This window comes from Pleurodeles waltl, chromosome 2_2 (assembly GCF_031143425.1).
Source record: "Pleurodeles waltl isolate 20211129_DDA chromosome 2_2, aPleWal1.hap1.20221129, whole genome shotgun sequence".
NCBI classification, from domain to species: domain Eukaryota; kingdom Metazoa; phylum Chordata; class Amphibia; order Caudata; family Salamandridae; genus Pleurodeles; species Pleurodeles waltl.
The window spans coordinates 1,121,748,359-1,121,764,725 of record NC_090439.1 but is presented as its reverse complement, the minus strand read 5'-3'; the positions used below and the strand labels follow the sequence as shown (position 1 = coordinate 1,121,764,725).

At 42.3% G+C, this 16,367-nt stretch overlaps 1 protein-coding gene across 1 annotated transcript in view; it reads right to left on the bottom strand.

The window, feature by feature from the left end:
* Nucleotides 1-12,963: 12,963 nt before the first annotated feature.
* Nucleotides 12,964-16,367, bottom strand: part of LOC138282915 (nmrA-like family domain-containing protein 1) — a 172,916-nt gene continuing 169,512 nt past the window's right edge. The window contains exon 5 of the mRNA XM_069220941.1: nt 12,964-13,529. Within this exon, the coding sequence (XP_069077042.1) occupies nt 13,332-13,529 (198 nt within the window). The 3' untranslated portion in view covers nt 12,964-13,331. The remainder of the gene's footprint in view (nt 13,530-16,367) is intronic.

Below are 16,367 nucleotides of genomic sequence, written 5' to 3'. Positions count from 1 at the left end.
ATACTGTGCATGCCACCCATCCTCAGATGTGCTGAGACAGTCCACAGAAGAGGTTTCACTTGCGGAGTAAAACAATGGATGATGCAAACATCTAGCGATGGTGGTTGTGGATCAGTGGTACAATTACCAATAGTGCAGCAGGTGCAGTGGCACCAGAGCCCAGTTGTCTGAGGACCCAACTGAACTACAATTCTAGCTGTATTTTAATACCCAGCCCTCAGAAGAGGGCCTGTTTTCCTTGCTTGCACCAGGGCCCAGGGCACCCTTTCTACACCACTGTTGTGTTGCAGGCTTGTCTCTATCTGTATTGTGATAGTGAACTAAGATCCAGTCACCAGAGGGGACGTCACTTATCCGGTCCATATACAATCATAGAATGTGACTAGAATGAACAGGACCGCTAACCAGGAGTACTGTAAACTGTTCCATTATATAATGTGCCACCAAGGGTTTCTACATGGGTCACACCCTTGGCCTCAGGGTCAATAAAACATGGGAAAAATTATATGCCCTGTTCAGTTGGCCCTAGAAAAATACACAGGACCAAACCCCAGGCTGCCCAATCATCGAAAGCTGGGTGTACCAAAACCAGTGGTCCCGCGGGACTCTGTAGAGACCCCAATGAGGTCAGAGCACATCAGTCTTGATCATTTACAAAACCTAAAAATGTATTCCACTTTCCACAAGGTGCTGGAAAAAAATCAGTGACGTGCAGACGACGTAGTGCTCATATATGATGTAGTGAAACAATTAAAATGTGGTACATATATACATTGTCAGTATCCATAATTTAACATGTGCAGTCCAGCATAAATGCAGATCTGGAATTCCATTTTTTGTATTAAATGATCCCCACTCCACAACCAATTTTCAAGAGTGAACCTTGGACTCAACCTTGCCACCCCGTGAAAGATAAAGCCTAAAAAGGAGGTACCTGGAAATTCAGTGGGTTTGCGGCAGTACTTGGCTCTTGTGGTTTCAGGGACAGTGGCCACACTTGTCACAAAGACTGGCTTGTTTCCCTTGAGTGCTGTAGGTCCAGGATAACTGCCCAGACAAGCACAAAAGGGAATGTCAGCTGAGTAAAGGTGGGAAAACCAGCTACTGCCTGAGTTAGACTGTTCATGACCCTCCCCCAAGAAGGCTGTAGGTAAACTTTGTCTTGTCCAACACACTGTATCTGTTTCCACATTCTCTCTTTTGGCTTACCCTCAGATGTGCCACTATCACGAATACCACAAGTAAGCCTGTGATCACCCTCTGCTGCGGTGGCATGGAGGGCCGGTACATCAGCGTGGTCATCCCGGGGCGCAAGGAATACCTCACGCTCTGTGAGGTGGAGATCTACGCTGCTGAGCCCGCTGCTGAGATTCCACAGGGGTGCTGGGAGGAGGACGTCAAGCTAGCTGTATAGGCGGATCGAGGATAAAGAAATGAGACGCCGCGATGACTGTACAGCATCATCTCTGCGCATGAGAGATCCCACCAATGGTCCAGCCCCAGTTAATGCATTGAACACCATCAATGACAGCACAATCAACTCTTTTCTGTATCTCTTTTTCTTTCTTGCAAAAACAAGCAAAAGGTTAAACTTTCTAACTTTGCTTCACTCTGCATCACAATACTCTAGTACTCTAGTTTTTTGTCTTCCCTTTTGAATTCTCTCTTATGTTTTCTCACTTTCATTCAATTACTCTCTCATTGTTTTTCATGGTTTTGTTATTTTTCTAGCATTGCTCCAACCACTTATTGCTCTAGTTTTGAAAAAACAAATTCTTCTAGCGTAGGCTTACTACTAACTTTAGGCCTGATTTGGATATTGGCAGAGGCGTTATTCTGTCACAACAGTGACGGATATCCATTGCGCCGAAATCTAAATCTCATAAGACAGATGGGATATCCGTCACCGTTCTGATGGAGTAACCCGTCTACCAAAATCTAAATAGGGCCCTTTATGATTACTTGTCAGTTTCCTGTTCCGGTCTCCTACACTGCCTTAATGTCTCACACAAACATTCCCTCTTTATGATTCCTATCTGTGTTGCTGGGACAGTTTTTAAAGTGTGGGTGCTGCCATCAACATTATGGGGGTCATTCTGACCCTGGCGGTCCAAGACCGCCAGGGCCGCGAATGACGGAAGCACCGCCAACAGGCTGGCGGTGCTTCAATCCCCATTCCGACCGTGGCGGTAAAGCCGCGGTCGGATTGCCGGGGCCGGCGGTCATCCGCCGTTTTTGCCCCGGCTGGGAGAATCCACCAGGGCAGCGCTGCAAGCAGCGCTGCCCTGGGGATTCTGACCCCCGTACCGCCAGCCTGTTTCTGGCGGTTTTCACCGCCAGGAAGAGGCTGGCGGTAAGGGGTGTGCAGAGGCCCCCTAACAGGGCCCCATGAAGCTTTTCACTGTCTGCTTAGCAGACAGTGAAAAGCGCGACGGGTGCAACTGCACCCGTCGCACCGCCGCAACACCGCCGGCTCCATTCGGAGCCGGCTCCTGTGTTGCGGCCCTCATTCCCGCTGGGAATGTTGGAATGGGGGAACCGCTATTTTGGCCGCATGGCGGCCAAATGGCGGTTACCGCCGCCCGCCAGAGTTAGAATCAGGGCCTATATCTCTAGATTATTAAAAATTCAACTGTCACGCAAAGAACAAGTTTAGCAAATGAGTCACACCCATTCCGCAGGAGAGGGGTAAGGATGTGGTATGTAGGTTGTAGTGGATTTTGGAGCACAGTGTTGCAAATATATTACTAATGTGTGGTAGCACGTTGTCATTTACAGCACCATTGAAGTGGCCACTGAGGAGCATATTTACAAGCCCCTAGCGCCCCTGGAGCCACACTTTTTGTGACACTCTGGTGGCGCTGTGCACTGTGCCATATTTACGATGCGGTATTAAGCCACTTTTTGTGGCTTAATGCCACCTTGAAAATATGGTCCCTTAACACGCAGCACTTTGCATAAAAGGGGTGAGCAATGGGTGTTGCTGTGGGTGTTCCACAGAAACACCCATTGCATTTTGTTGCTGCCTCAGATTTACAAGATTTCATAAACCTGAGGCAGCGTCAAAATCTAACGTCACCCCAGGGGTAGCGTTAGCCTGGCGCAACGAGGAGAAATGCTTTCATTTCTCTTCCTTGTTTCTCTTTCTATGTGTGCGCTGCATTCTGCAGCACACACAGAAAGAGCAAAAGGCCATTGAAGATTGTTTTTGTACAGGAAGGTGACCCTCCCTGGACAAAAACAATCCCCCCCGCAATGCAGCCATCCTTGCACCATGGTGCAAGGGTGGCTGCGTTGGCGCTCGCAGCTAATTTTATGCCGGTGCAGGGAGAAACACAGTGATGCGCCGTACTCTTTTAAATACGGTGCATCGCTGCATTTTGGAAGTGACGCAGCATGGCGCTGCCACTATGGCGTAGCGGCCACGCTGCACCGCTTCTAGTAAATATACCCCTCCATTTTTGCAGAGATTGAGTTTTACTGATAAAACTCTATAGTGCACAAACAATAAAATGTGGAAATCTGGTTTCAGCAAATATTTATCATTTGCAAATCACCAAGAAAAATGACTTGATTTGTTTTGATCCTATCAACATTTTTGTTTCCTTCACAATTCAGCATTAGAAAAATGTGCCTTGTGTATTTTGCTAATGGCTGATAGATTTTGAAATATATGTACAGCTCATTTACAGGTATTTATATGTTGTTGTGTGTTAGAATAAAATAGACATGCTGCAGCCTTTCTTTTCATTCTCCCTGTACACCAGCAAGATTGTCACTATGTCAGCTTTACAAAATGCTCTTATTTTGCAGTCTGAGAAAGAAAAGATAGATGCAACATTTTATCATAAGACATAGACGAACATTTGATCTCTGTCTTTGTAAGCAAATGTGACAAGACAAAAACAAACTCTAAAGGCCTCTTTATTGCTTATTCACCTTCTGAACTACAGCATGGTTCTTTTGGGGGTGTTGCAGCACCCTCGTACCCCTACTTTCAGTGCCTTTGATTCTCATGCTCCTTGTTTCTCTCCATCTTTCCACTGGGTGGTCTTTTACTTTTAAAGTGCACACTTGGTTCTGCTTCCATTCATGATTTCTCCTGGTCGCCATTAGCTGTGCCTTAAACACTGGAGCCTGGGTGTACTTCAGGGGCTTTCTCCTGGATAAATCCTAAAATATTTTCTGTGGTCTTCTTCCGGTGTCTGAAATGTAGCAATTTTGTCTGATTCACCAACCATTTTTCTCCATAAAATGCAGCCATGTTTGTCTGAAATCCATTAATTCACTGCCTAATTCAGCTTTTCTTCCCAGTAGATGAATCAAGACCTCTAATCAATTTCATTGAACCAAAAGAATGAGTTTGAAGTTTAGGATAAAAGGATTGTTACTGGAAATGCCAGCGTTTCATCCTACTTTGAATAACAATATTATAGGACATTACAATTATGTGTGCAGTGTGGGGGTAGCTGGTGATACACATGAAGTATGCAGCAGCTGTTTCCAGCCTGTTGCAAAACTTGGATGATTCTAATTTTAAAGGCAGATTATTTACTCACTTCAAAATGGGGTCTGGGGGTAGCTTGGTCAGTAAGATTGGCGGGGGGTGAGCTTCAGATTTCCCAACAATCACGCGGGCATATCTTCTGAAAATACATTATATGAGACGCATGATACTAGGGGGGTGTAAGCGAAGTGCATATTTTTGAGAGTACCTAAAACACAATAATTTTCAAACAAACCAACATTTTTCAAGACCTTCAAAACAGAGACAAGACAGAGAGTGAAATCCGACAGACACCTCACCATACCCAACTGAAAGCACCTGTGCCCAACTATATACTACAGAATTCATTTTTGGGGGTTGGGGGTGGAACACCCCAACCCCCCTCCCTGGTGCTGCACCCCTGAATGGAATAATGACTTACATATATCCCTCGGTAATATTTAGGCCCAGGTCATCTGAATGTTTGCACAAATGGAGTGAGGTGCAAAAAAAACAACAACATTGATCAACTACTGAGTGCTAAAGTTTCAGGGCTACAACATTTAACCTTTGTTACACGCCAACGCTGCCTTGTGATGCGGACTGACCCACCCTGATGCATGCGGAGGGGTCTGGGCAGGCCAGCGCAGACACCCCTAGGTTTCGATGTTAAGTCGGATCATCCATCATGATCTTACCTGCCTTTACCTCAAAACCTAACGCAAAGTGACACGAGGTGCAATTTTGCAAACGGGGCCTATAGGGTATTTCGCAGACATGAAATGTGTACTTTATGATAAAGAACACATATTACTGCCTCAACCTTCTCTGGTTGATCTCGCATGGGAATTTGGACTTGAAAGTGCCCCCCAAAGTACAGATCATATATTAAACTCCACTTGGTCTTCCTCGCGCCATGACGCAAGGCTCCGAGTGGTGCCAAGCTGCATTTTATTAGCGTCAGAGCCGCAGATGAAGCGCTGCCTGGTTGTTTAGGGAAAGTCTTGAGGTGTGCAGTGCGCAGTCTTTCACGCCAGGTGTCGCTGCAGTTCTCAGTGCTCCGCGGTATGAACAAGAGTAAATCTATCCTTCAACTCTGCAGAACTAGGAAATAATACAAGAGCAATGGTCCTGCATTCATCAGGAATTCATAAATACAAGCAGCTCCGCATAAACATCAGGAGAAGAAGAAACGTATGTGCTGGGAAAGCAACTGCAAACTTCAAAGTGTTAACAAAGCAAATACCAGGCAGAAGCTAACATTTATCTCAAAAATAAACGTAGAAAGCACAGAGTCCATATTTACAAGCAAACTGATACACCTTATCTTAACCAGCATCATTGAGACAACCAGGTGGCTGTTTATCTGACGTCAGCCTCGCCACCATTCCAGACTTTACATATTGAGGTGTGTGTCCCGGGTAAGGGATTAGATGCATGTGCCCTCTCTGCTGATAGCAGTGGAGGGGCCCGTGGTTCAAATTTAAATCAGGGCGAACTGTAACCCAGAGGAATAGCCTACACCCTCACAGCTGGTCCAAGAGTCAAACTACATTTCTAGCTTTCATAAAGGAAAGTTTAAATTCTATTGAGGGCACGGAGGCCGAGATTATACTCAATTTTCAAAACTGACACTCTCAGCAGCTTTGAAAACCAATACATGTTGAACACTATTTTTGCAGAGAGACTTCGTAGAATCAGAATTATATACAACATTTTCCAAATAATATCTCCAAAGTCACCTCTGACTTCCACCTTGGCCTCTTCTGTTGCTAATTTCTGATAATTCAAACACTGGTTGGGATAATTCTTTGCTCCATTACTTTCATAGAACTGGAACTTTTTTATTCTTTGTCATAACGAGAGCAGAGGAAAGGATTATGCTCTTTTAGATACAAAAGACCACATCCTTCAAAGTCTTAAGATAAAACATCAATCATGGTCATAGATTCCATTGATGTTGATTTGCCAAAATGCCACAGGTAGAAGAAGTGACATCAAGGCCCATATTTATACTTTTTTTTGCGCCGCATTTGCGTCATTTTTTGACGCAAAAGTGGCACAAACTTAGAAAATACAATTATATTTTGTAAGTTTGTGCCACTTTTGCGTCAAAAGATGACGCAAATGCGGCACAAAACAAATTATAAATACGGGCCCAAATGTCCTCACAGAAATCGACATTACACAACCTAGTACAGGAAGTAATGTCTTATGACCTGTGCCCTTGCGGACATTACAGAAAGTGACCTTGATAATGTCATCTAGAATACAAGACAAATGAAATTTACTAAAGCTAATAAAAATGTATTTTATTTGCATGTATTTTAATGTATTATGGATCTTTAACACATTTGTGACATAATAATGGATCATTTAGCTCTCATTAATGTATAACACTAAGGATTGTGAATGTTTTAATCACTTTAAGGGTGGAAAATATTGTTTCTGCTTTTCCTTAGACAGTTCTTATTAAGTTTATTTTTAGTGAATGGTTAAGCTGTTATGTGTGTTCTGGCCTTCTGCTACCTCTAAGACCAGGGGTCGCAATGTCAGTAGTGCGAGTTACAAATGGCTAGCTAGGAGTAGCAACTGGTATTGTTGCACGGTTTCCACAAATTTAGTAGAACTGTGTTTTTGGATCAACAAAACGTCATATTACAGGGACTTAGTCCTGTTTTATAATCAGTAAATGTTTGTTCGGCTAGCTCACAGACCCACACCTAACCGTCCAGAGTTATAGATGCTGTCGGCAACCTCAAACATGACCACTCTGATTTCCAAGGAATTTGTGGAAACAGATCTAAGTCTTTCATATGTTACTTTTGCATGCCCAAAAATTCATGAAGAAAAGAACAATAATACTTTTTCAAATGTTTATTGTAAACATCTATTCCTTGTAGTAAAAACATGAACTGCAATTATTAGACAGATCAGACACATCACTTTAACCAGCATTATCAGAATGGTGAAAAACACAAATAATTCAACCATATTGTTTTGTACCTAAAGTTACTTCTACTTTGCACTAAAAGTCTTATAATAGTGAGAACATTCTGCCAGGCTTAGGGCTTAGTTAGAATTATCTAACCCCCTACCTTGGTGTAATGTTCAAGGAAGCTAGCCTCAGTGCATGCAATGAAAGCACTCTGGCTCTGTGGGCAAACGGGGCCTGGAAGGCTGCATTCCAGTTCACAGCTCTCCGCAGCAACATCATTGATAACTCTGGTGTGAAGTGCCTTTCACAGGAAACAGCGAGGACCCCCAGTGGCCATAAATCAAAACCAATTTTAAGGGATTAAGCACAACTCAGGGCATTCATCCTGTATGACTGGAGGATCCCCTGTGACTACCACCCGACTGCATTGCCTCCGTGGCCACATCGGGTATCCAATACTTGGGGCTGTTTGTGACGACGGACCACATGCTGGTTTTCTAACAAAACTTGAAGCCACCATCAGAACACTTGAAGAGGGATGTCCAGCACTGGCGATATCTCCCTTTGATGCTATTGGGCTAAGCGACCATATTGAAAATTATGTTGCTACAATGGTTTCTATACATACTTCACAACACACCATTCCCAGAATCAACGCCTTATTTTTGAGACATTGAGAGAGAAGTAGGCACATTGCTGTGGGATGGAGGCCCAGCATGTATTGTACAAAATAGGTTAACGAGGAGTAGGTACAACAGTGACATCGCCCTACCTGACGTTTCAAAATATTATTGGACAGCACAACTATCCAACATTAATGGCTGGGTGTATGGCCCTCCAAACGAACCTGCATACTGACTTGACAAATGGCAAATGGGGTTGGAGAGCATCTAGGTACACTTTACAGTCCCATGCTGTGTAAACGACTGACGGGTCCCACAAGCACAGCTGTGGACCTCTGGCACACAGCCGCACACGCACTAGGCTGGAAAGGGACCATCACTCAGGTGACCCCTCTGTGGGACACAACGGTACTGGGCACATTGAGGTGCGTCCCGCCGTTCGCAAGTTGGGATTTGTTGGGTATCTCCAAGGTAAGGGACCTATGGCAACAGGGGGACATTGTCACCTTCACAGAGTTGCAACACGAGTATCAACTGGCCCCAAAAGAAGTCTATAGATAACTGCAAGTAAGACATGCACTCTACACTGTGTTACCGAAATCAACAACACTACCGGAATCGGCCCCCTTAGGAGATAGATTGCTGGATGAATAAATGCCCAGGAAATCCATCTCTCTGACATATAAATACTAAAGAAACTATTTATACTTTTTTTAGCGCCACATTTGCGTCATTTTTTTACTCAAAAGCGGCGCAGACATGCAAAATACAATTGTATTTTGTAAGTTTGTGCCGTTTTTGGGGCAAAAAGTGGCGCAAATGTGGCGCTAAAAAAGTATAAATATGGGCCTAAATAATATGCAAAACAGGCTGGCCCATTTGAGAGAGAACTGGATGGACAATCTCGGGGAAATTGAAGACGATGAATGGCAAGAGGCTGTCGCCTCCCGAAAGAGATAGCAATACAATCAGGGTTTAGGCTGGCTCAGCTCAACTCAATTCAATTCATAAACTTTAAACGACATATATAGAAAAGCCATACAAGTAAATTATAAAAACAATCATAAAAACCATTCACTTGCAAAACATATAAGCATTCAAAGAATAAATAAATATATTCATAGAATAAATAGTTAAAGTATTCCTAAGAATAACTCATCACATCTATATTTGCATACCAAATTCTATACACAACTAATATATGATACTTTTCCTCAAATAAATAGCTAATAAGATATAAAGTGCCACATAATAACACAAAACAGGAGTAGTTAAATAAAAAAAAAACTTCATAGCATCTTGGTGAGTTCTTATGTTCTGGACCAGTGGTTCCCAACCTGTGGTCCATGGACCCCTGGGGGTCCGTGACGGCTTAGGAAATTTAATATTATTAACAGATTAGGTCCCCAGCTTTCAGTAATAACTCAGTGGAGGGGTCCCGGATTTCAATAATGATTCAGTGGGGGTCCCCAAGTTCCAGTAATGATAAAGTGGGGGTCCACAGAAGTCAAAAGGTTGGGAACCACTGTTCTGGACAACAAGGAGGGGTTTGAAACCATACCTTACAAGCCGCCCCAAACACTTCAGCCTTATCTTCTTAAAGAACTTCGGGTGGCGGAATTTAAATAGAAAATGCTCCCATGCTTCCTGAAGATAACTGATCATAGCCCTGAACACTGGGGTAAAACTGGAACTCTCATTCAGTAGACTTCTCACATTTTTTACCTGGAAAGCTAAATAATATTGCCCACACAAATGAGGTTAATTCTCCTTGTAACTTTTGAAACCAGGCCTGTTTAAATTCTAAAGGGATCACATTAAACAAAAACGTAAATTTAGGTAGAATGATCATCTTCAAAATGTTCAACCTCCCAATAAGAGAGAGAGAGGGAGACCAGTCCACACCCTTAAGAGTTTCTTGGTTGCAGCCATTGCCTTGTTAAAGTTAACCCGGGGAACATCATCCAAATTAGCCTTAACCTGCACCCCCAAATACCTTATTTCCTTCTTTATCCATGGAGTATTATGAGTGGTGTTCCAACACATTATCTCTGTTTTTTGTTGGTTAACTAAATACCCGGATTCCCTTCCAAACGTCCTTAAGGATAATAAAATGTTTGGTAGTGAAACACCGAAGTCCCTTGTATATACCATTAGATCATCTGCATAAAGAGCAACTTTCTTCTCCCATCCTTTATATTGGAAAGGCAAAATGTTTACATTCTGTCTAATTGTACTTGCGAGAGGCTCAATATAGAAGTCAAACAATAAAGGGGAAAGGGGGCAACCCTGATGGGTGCCACGTCCAATTCAGACTTGCTAGGAAAGATTGCCATTAACCAGCACTTTAGCCACAGGGTTCTTATACAGAGACCTTATTGCCCTGGTGAAGATATCTCAAAGCTTATAACGATCAATGACCATATACAAAAAAGACCAATTAACCCAATCAAATGCCTTGGAGGTGTCAAAAGTGAGCACGGCCAAAGGTAAATTCTCCTGGGTAGCCAAAAAAATAGCCCCAATAAATCATGCGTTAACTCAGAGAGTTGTCCACCTTTAGTAAAACCTTTCTGATCCTGATGAACCAATGAAGCAACCACCGTCTCCAATCTTTTAGATAGAATAGGTGTAAAAATCTTATAATCTGAATTTAATAATGAGATTGGTCTGTAAGAGTCACAATTATCTGGTTTCAAAATTATAGTAGCCTCATCCCAAGATTTTGGCAAATCTCCACCCTCAACAAAGAAGTTATTGAGTAATTCCAGCAAGATTGGGGCTAGTTCATCCTTGAGTAAAACATAAAATTAATTAGGAAACTATCAGGTCCTGAAGCCTTACCCTGTTTTAAACTCTTAATGCCCTCTATCAATTCCCTTTTATCTAGCAGGGCACCCAAGTTATGCCTTGAATCTTCATCTAAACAGGGAATTGGACATTTGTCCAAAAAATATTGAATTTGTTCCCTTGTAGCCTTACAGTCCTCTGTGAATAAATCCTGGAAAAAGGAGAAAAAGGTATGTTCTATTTCATCATCCCTAAGATACATATGACTTGTGCCTTTATCCATAATTGATATAATTTTATTTCTAGTTTGCTCTACTTTTGTTTTCCAGGCCAAAAGCTTACCACACCCTTCCCTATATTCATAATGAGCGAACCTACTACTTTCTCATTTCCTTCTAATCTTTATCTCCAAAAAAATGTCTAAATTAGCTTTAGCTCTCCTTATCTGATCCTCCAAAACTAATGTTGGCTGATCAACTGGGCCAGGCGCCTTATATTTTAAATTCTGTATCTCCATCTCCAGACATTGTGTCTGGGTTTTCTCTTCTTTGTGCCTATAAATGTCCATACTAGTCAACTGACACCTTATATATGCTTATAGGCACCCCAAACCTTATGAATAGTGGTAGACCCATGATTTAACTAAAAAAAAAATCTTAGTATCCTGCTTTAGTTTTTCCATAGCCCACTCCTCCTGAAGCAAAGCACGATTTACCGTCCACCTTGAATTAACCAATGGTTTATCAAACAAGAAATAGAGCCTCACCGCCGAACGATCAGACAAATGTTCCAGAGCATGTTTTACATCAATTACTTTTCCACAAAGAATCCGACCCACTAAAAAGAAATCAATCCTTGAATAGTGCCCATATTTTGTATTGTGAAAAGTAAATCTTGGTCCATTACTGCCTTTCCACCTCCAGATGTCCACTAAATCCAGGTCCTCCATACCCTGGTTAACCCAGATTCTTGTCTTGGAGGTATTCACTGTATTTCTCGTAGTTAATTTATCCAGAATTGGATCTAAGAAGACATTAAAGTCCCACCCCAACACAATCGGGTACTTAAAGTCTAAAAGCTGGTTGTAGAGCGCCTGAAAGGGGTCTGGATCATCTATATTGGGGCCATAATACCCTGTGAATGATAACCAGGACCCATATACATTAGCTTCTACCACCAACCACCGCCCTTTCGGGTCTACACTAAACTTACCCAACTCTACCCTTAAGGTTTTTTTTAAAGAGAATCGCAATCCCTTTAACTGTATAGGGCTAGTTGATGCTTACACAATAAGCCACCCATGGTAATTGCTTTAAAATGCTACCCCATTCCTCTTGTGTCAAGTGAGTCTCCTGGAGGATCACCACCTCTTCTTCCAGCAACCTAAAAAATTCGAAAATCTTCTGTCTACGCCCCCTGAGACCATTCACGTTCCACGATAAAACCTTCATCTGAATTAGGCCCATTTTATACATCTCAAAAATCTTTATCCCAACTCCCTAGACAAGCTGTATCAAAAACTAGACACTATGAGGTCTATTTTTATAATTTTCTCCCTCATGCTCCAACACCCTGTGATTCCAAAACCTCCCTTTACCTAGGAAAGTAGAGGAGTAGAACTACCATGGAACACAACAACAAAATAAAATGATAACTAAATGCATTACAGAAGAGTCACAACACTCCCTAGTGCTGCAAGACATTAAACTACATGTAAGAGTGCAGTCTCTGTATTTACTATAACAATCTCATATTCATTTATTCATCTTATTGATGTGTGTGCTATGAATTCTTATCTACATTCTTGTGTGTGTGTGTGTGTGTGTGTGCGTGCGTGCATGCGTGTAAAAGAGAGAGAGACTCACGCAGTGTTCGTCACCACCAGTTCACATCAGTTGAACTATTCTGTTGTGGGCGCTATTCTCTTTTCTCTCTATGTTTCTCTATTCTCTTTTGCACAATACACACTGTTTTAGTCAAGCGGTTAGGTATCTTTTGTATTCAGATCGGTACATATTTATGCATTTCTATATTATGGATACGGCCCTTCAAGCCCACCAAAAGCCAATACAATTCATAAAACTTTGGAAATACAGACGCTATCACCTATAATTCTTTGAAAGTAATTTAATATGTGAGCACAATTGTCAGATAAAGCACAGGTAAAGTACTGAAAAGAATACAGCTTCCTAACTCAAGTTGTTATTCCATACACGTGTTTCGCCCCTCGTAGTGTGCAGACCCAGGCCTTTTTCAAGGCAGTGGAAAGTGGATACGGATAAACATCATTGAGTTCTAGGTAGACTAGCAGCCAGGTAAAGAGATTCTGGTAAGTATAGGCATAGCTCCAAAACTAAAAATAGTTGAATATGGACAGGACTGCCTCAGGGTCTTTCGTGTGTGCAGTAACAAACCGCACTTGAGGTAAGGAATGTCATTTTGAGGACAATTGGGAAAGATAACATGGCTGGTCCTGTGTTGATGAGGCTCATTTCTACAAAGAAGTTACTTTCAAAATATCTTTCACAGCCTTTTTATTCTCAGAGAGGAACTGGTCAAAGCTCCTGACATTCGGGTTGAGCTGGCGTGTTAGTTCGATGTCCCGGTACGGCTTCATCCACTTGTAGCGGAACATGTCAGCGAGCTCCTTGGCCCCTGGAAAGCCCAACTTCGCATACATATCAGGTGTAATCTAGTGAAGGAGCAGAGAGACAAAAACATGGAATTACCAATTACCAAAATCCTCAGTTGCAATTGTTATTATATCCTGCACAAAAATACGGACTTAATGGGAAACAGCAGTCTGTCTCAACAGGCAGCTCCTCATTTGAATAGAAAGGGAGAGTAAATTAGCACATGGAAAAAGTGAAGAAAAAACTCTTGCCAACTGAGTGATTTCTCACAAAAACTAGGAAAAATATGCAAAAGTCGCAAAGTTCTCAAAAAGTCAGGCTTGCACACATACATCCTTTCTTTTTCAATTATTTTGCATAAAAGTGTAATTTCAGTCTAACTACTGCAAGGAAAAGAGAATGAAAATATACCATGCCATGTAAAAGCCACGTGACTTACCTGCATGGCACAGGTTCAGAGTAATTGTGAGAAAAAAGCTAAGCAGTCAAAGCATTCCGATACACATTGATCAGAAGTAACTGCTTCTAGCCAACTTTCATGAGATAAAAAATACACGAGGGCACAGACGTAGGAGGAGCAGAAAACTCTACAAAGTGAGGGTTGGTCAATATTTGGAAACCACCTGAAAGCACACACGTGGAATACAAGCTTTGCACAATTTTCGAGTAAACTAGACTGCCATCCTTGGGTGTTGATTAAATAAAATGCCACGGGTAGCGGAAGTGACTTCACATATACTTTGACCTTAATGAAATGTTGTGTTATGTTATTTATACTTGGCATAGCGCGCAACTCACTCCTGAAGGAGTATTTAGGCGCTTAGCTGTTCAGAAACTAGTGCACTTTAGAACAGCCACATTTTTAACAACTTCTTGAATTTTGTGAAATTAGAGCTGATAAGGATACAACAAGATGTCTGTTCCAATGAAAAGGAGCCAAATGCGAGAAGGATCTTCCACCAGATCTGGAGGTGCGAACAAGTGCAACCTGAAGAAGGGCTGTATTTGTGGACCTTAGCAGTCTGGTGGACTGATGAAGGTAAAGTCTAGGATGAAGCTAGGCAGGAAGGACCTTGTTTAATGCCTTATGAGTCAGTCAACATAGCTTAAATATTGTCTTTTCCTGATGGGAAGCCAATGCAAGGTTTTTGAGATAGAGGCAGAGGAAAACCACGCAGAAAGATTATAAATTAGCCTTGCAGCTGTATTCGGCACTCCTTGCAGGTTAGCTAGCAGGGTGTCACTGGAGTGACTTTTCATCTTGATTTCCCCCCCTCCCGCAGTTATTTCACATGACCCTAACACCACACTCAATGACACCCCCTTACACTCCTTCTGATTCATTCTTACCCACTTGCCTTCACTCGTGATCTCACTCATAATTACTGAAAACAAGGCAGAGGTTTACTACCACTTTGCACCATGCTTGTGTCACTTTTGTGTTAGGGTGGGATACTATCCAACACAAATCCTGATTTGCATTTGATAGTCTCCCAAAGTAACATACATTTGCTCTATACACTGCTATGCATTATTTGCATCAAATGGGTGTTCCAAGGGTGGTACATCGGTGCTCTCATGCAACCACCCATGGGTTGGATGGAAATCCCTATCTACAAACATCGGTAGAGAGGAATTTGTGACAAAATCTTATACTCCTCAAGGCTGGCCTGATGGGGAGAAATGTTTTAATTTCTCCTAGGTTTGCAACTTTGCATGTGTGCTGCATTGTACAGCACACATGCCAAGTGGGGAAAGCCTTAAAGCATAGTTTTTGTACTGAAAGGTGCCCCTTCCAATAGAAAACCTGTGCTGCAGAGAACAGACGCACCCTTGCACTATAGCGCAAGGGTGTGTGCTTTGGTGTGTGGCTGTCAAAAGTGCACTAGCCCACCGGGAGAGAAACAATGCACCATATCTTTGTGCATATGTTGCTTTTTTTCTCTTTCCCTTTGACACAAGGTAGCACAGCATCTTTGCTAGAGTGTTGATTTGCAACTTAGGCCTCAGTCTCACACAATTCAACTCACTACTTGTCACTGACTCTCACTCACTTTCACTCACACACACGTTTACAGATACAGACACACACAGACACACACACTCTCTCTCTCGCTCATAAACACACACTCACACACAAGCATGTATACAACATACATTTAAAAACATTTGTAATTACCTCAGCTGCCACCAAAGGTCCTGTACCAGCAAAGCCTGCTCCTTCCTCATTACACTAATAGTGAATAATATATTATTAATTATTAGTATAAAGAAAAAAGGGCTTAAAGTAAGCAATTCAGAACCACCCGTGTGATTTTGTCAACTCTGAGGCCAGGGGTGGCAAGGGGCAAGCCAGGAATCACTTTACTGACAGCACTCCAGAGATTTGTTCTTGTAAATCATGAATGTCCTGATAAATAGGGGCACATGATTAACACAGTTACTGGTGTGATTCACTAAGGTGGCTCACTGCTATTCTTTCTGTTATGAGCTTCTCTTACAGCCAGTACTGGCCAAGTCACAGTGTCATGATTCCAGCAGTTTGTGTAAAACTATTTGTATTCTTTTTTTTTTAACAGAGCATTTCAGCATCTATTTGTTTAGGAATAGTCTGGACAGCTCTAAAATACTTTTTGTTAGAGACATCCTTGCGATACCCTTGCCCTCATTTGGTCCCTTCCTTTTGCGTATACCTAAAGGCCCCTTTGCGGTACAGAGGGTGGTAGTGGGGTTGTTGTCTTGTAGTTAGTGTCGCTCAGCCTCTTCTTGCTTCAGCCTGGTTCCATCTACCCTTTCTATTATTATTTCCCTTCAAGTCAACGCCCTGTGGTGTGCCGTCACATACAAATAAGTGAGAGAACAACTCCAGTGGACAACATAGTGCAGACTATTTCACT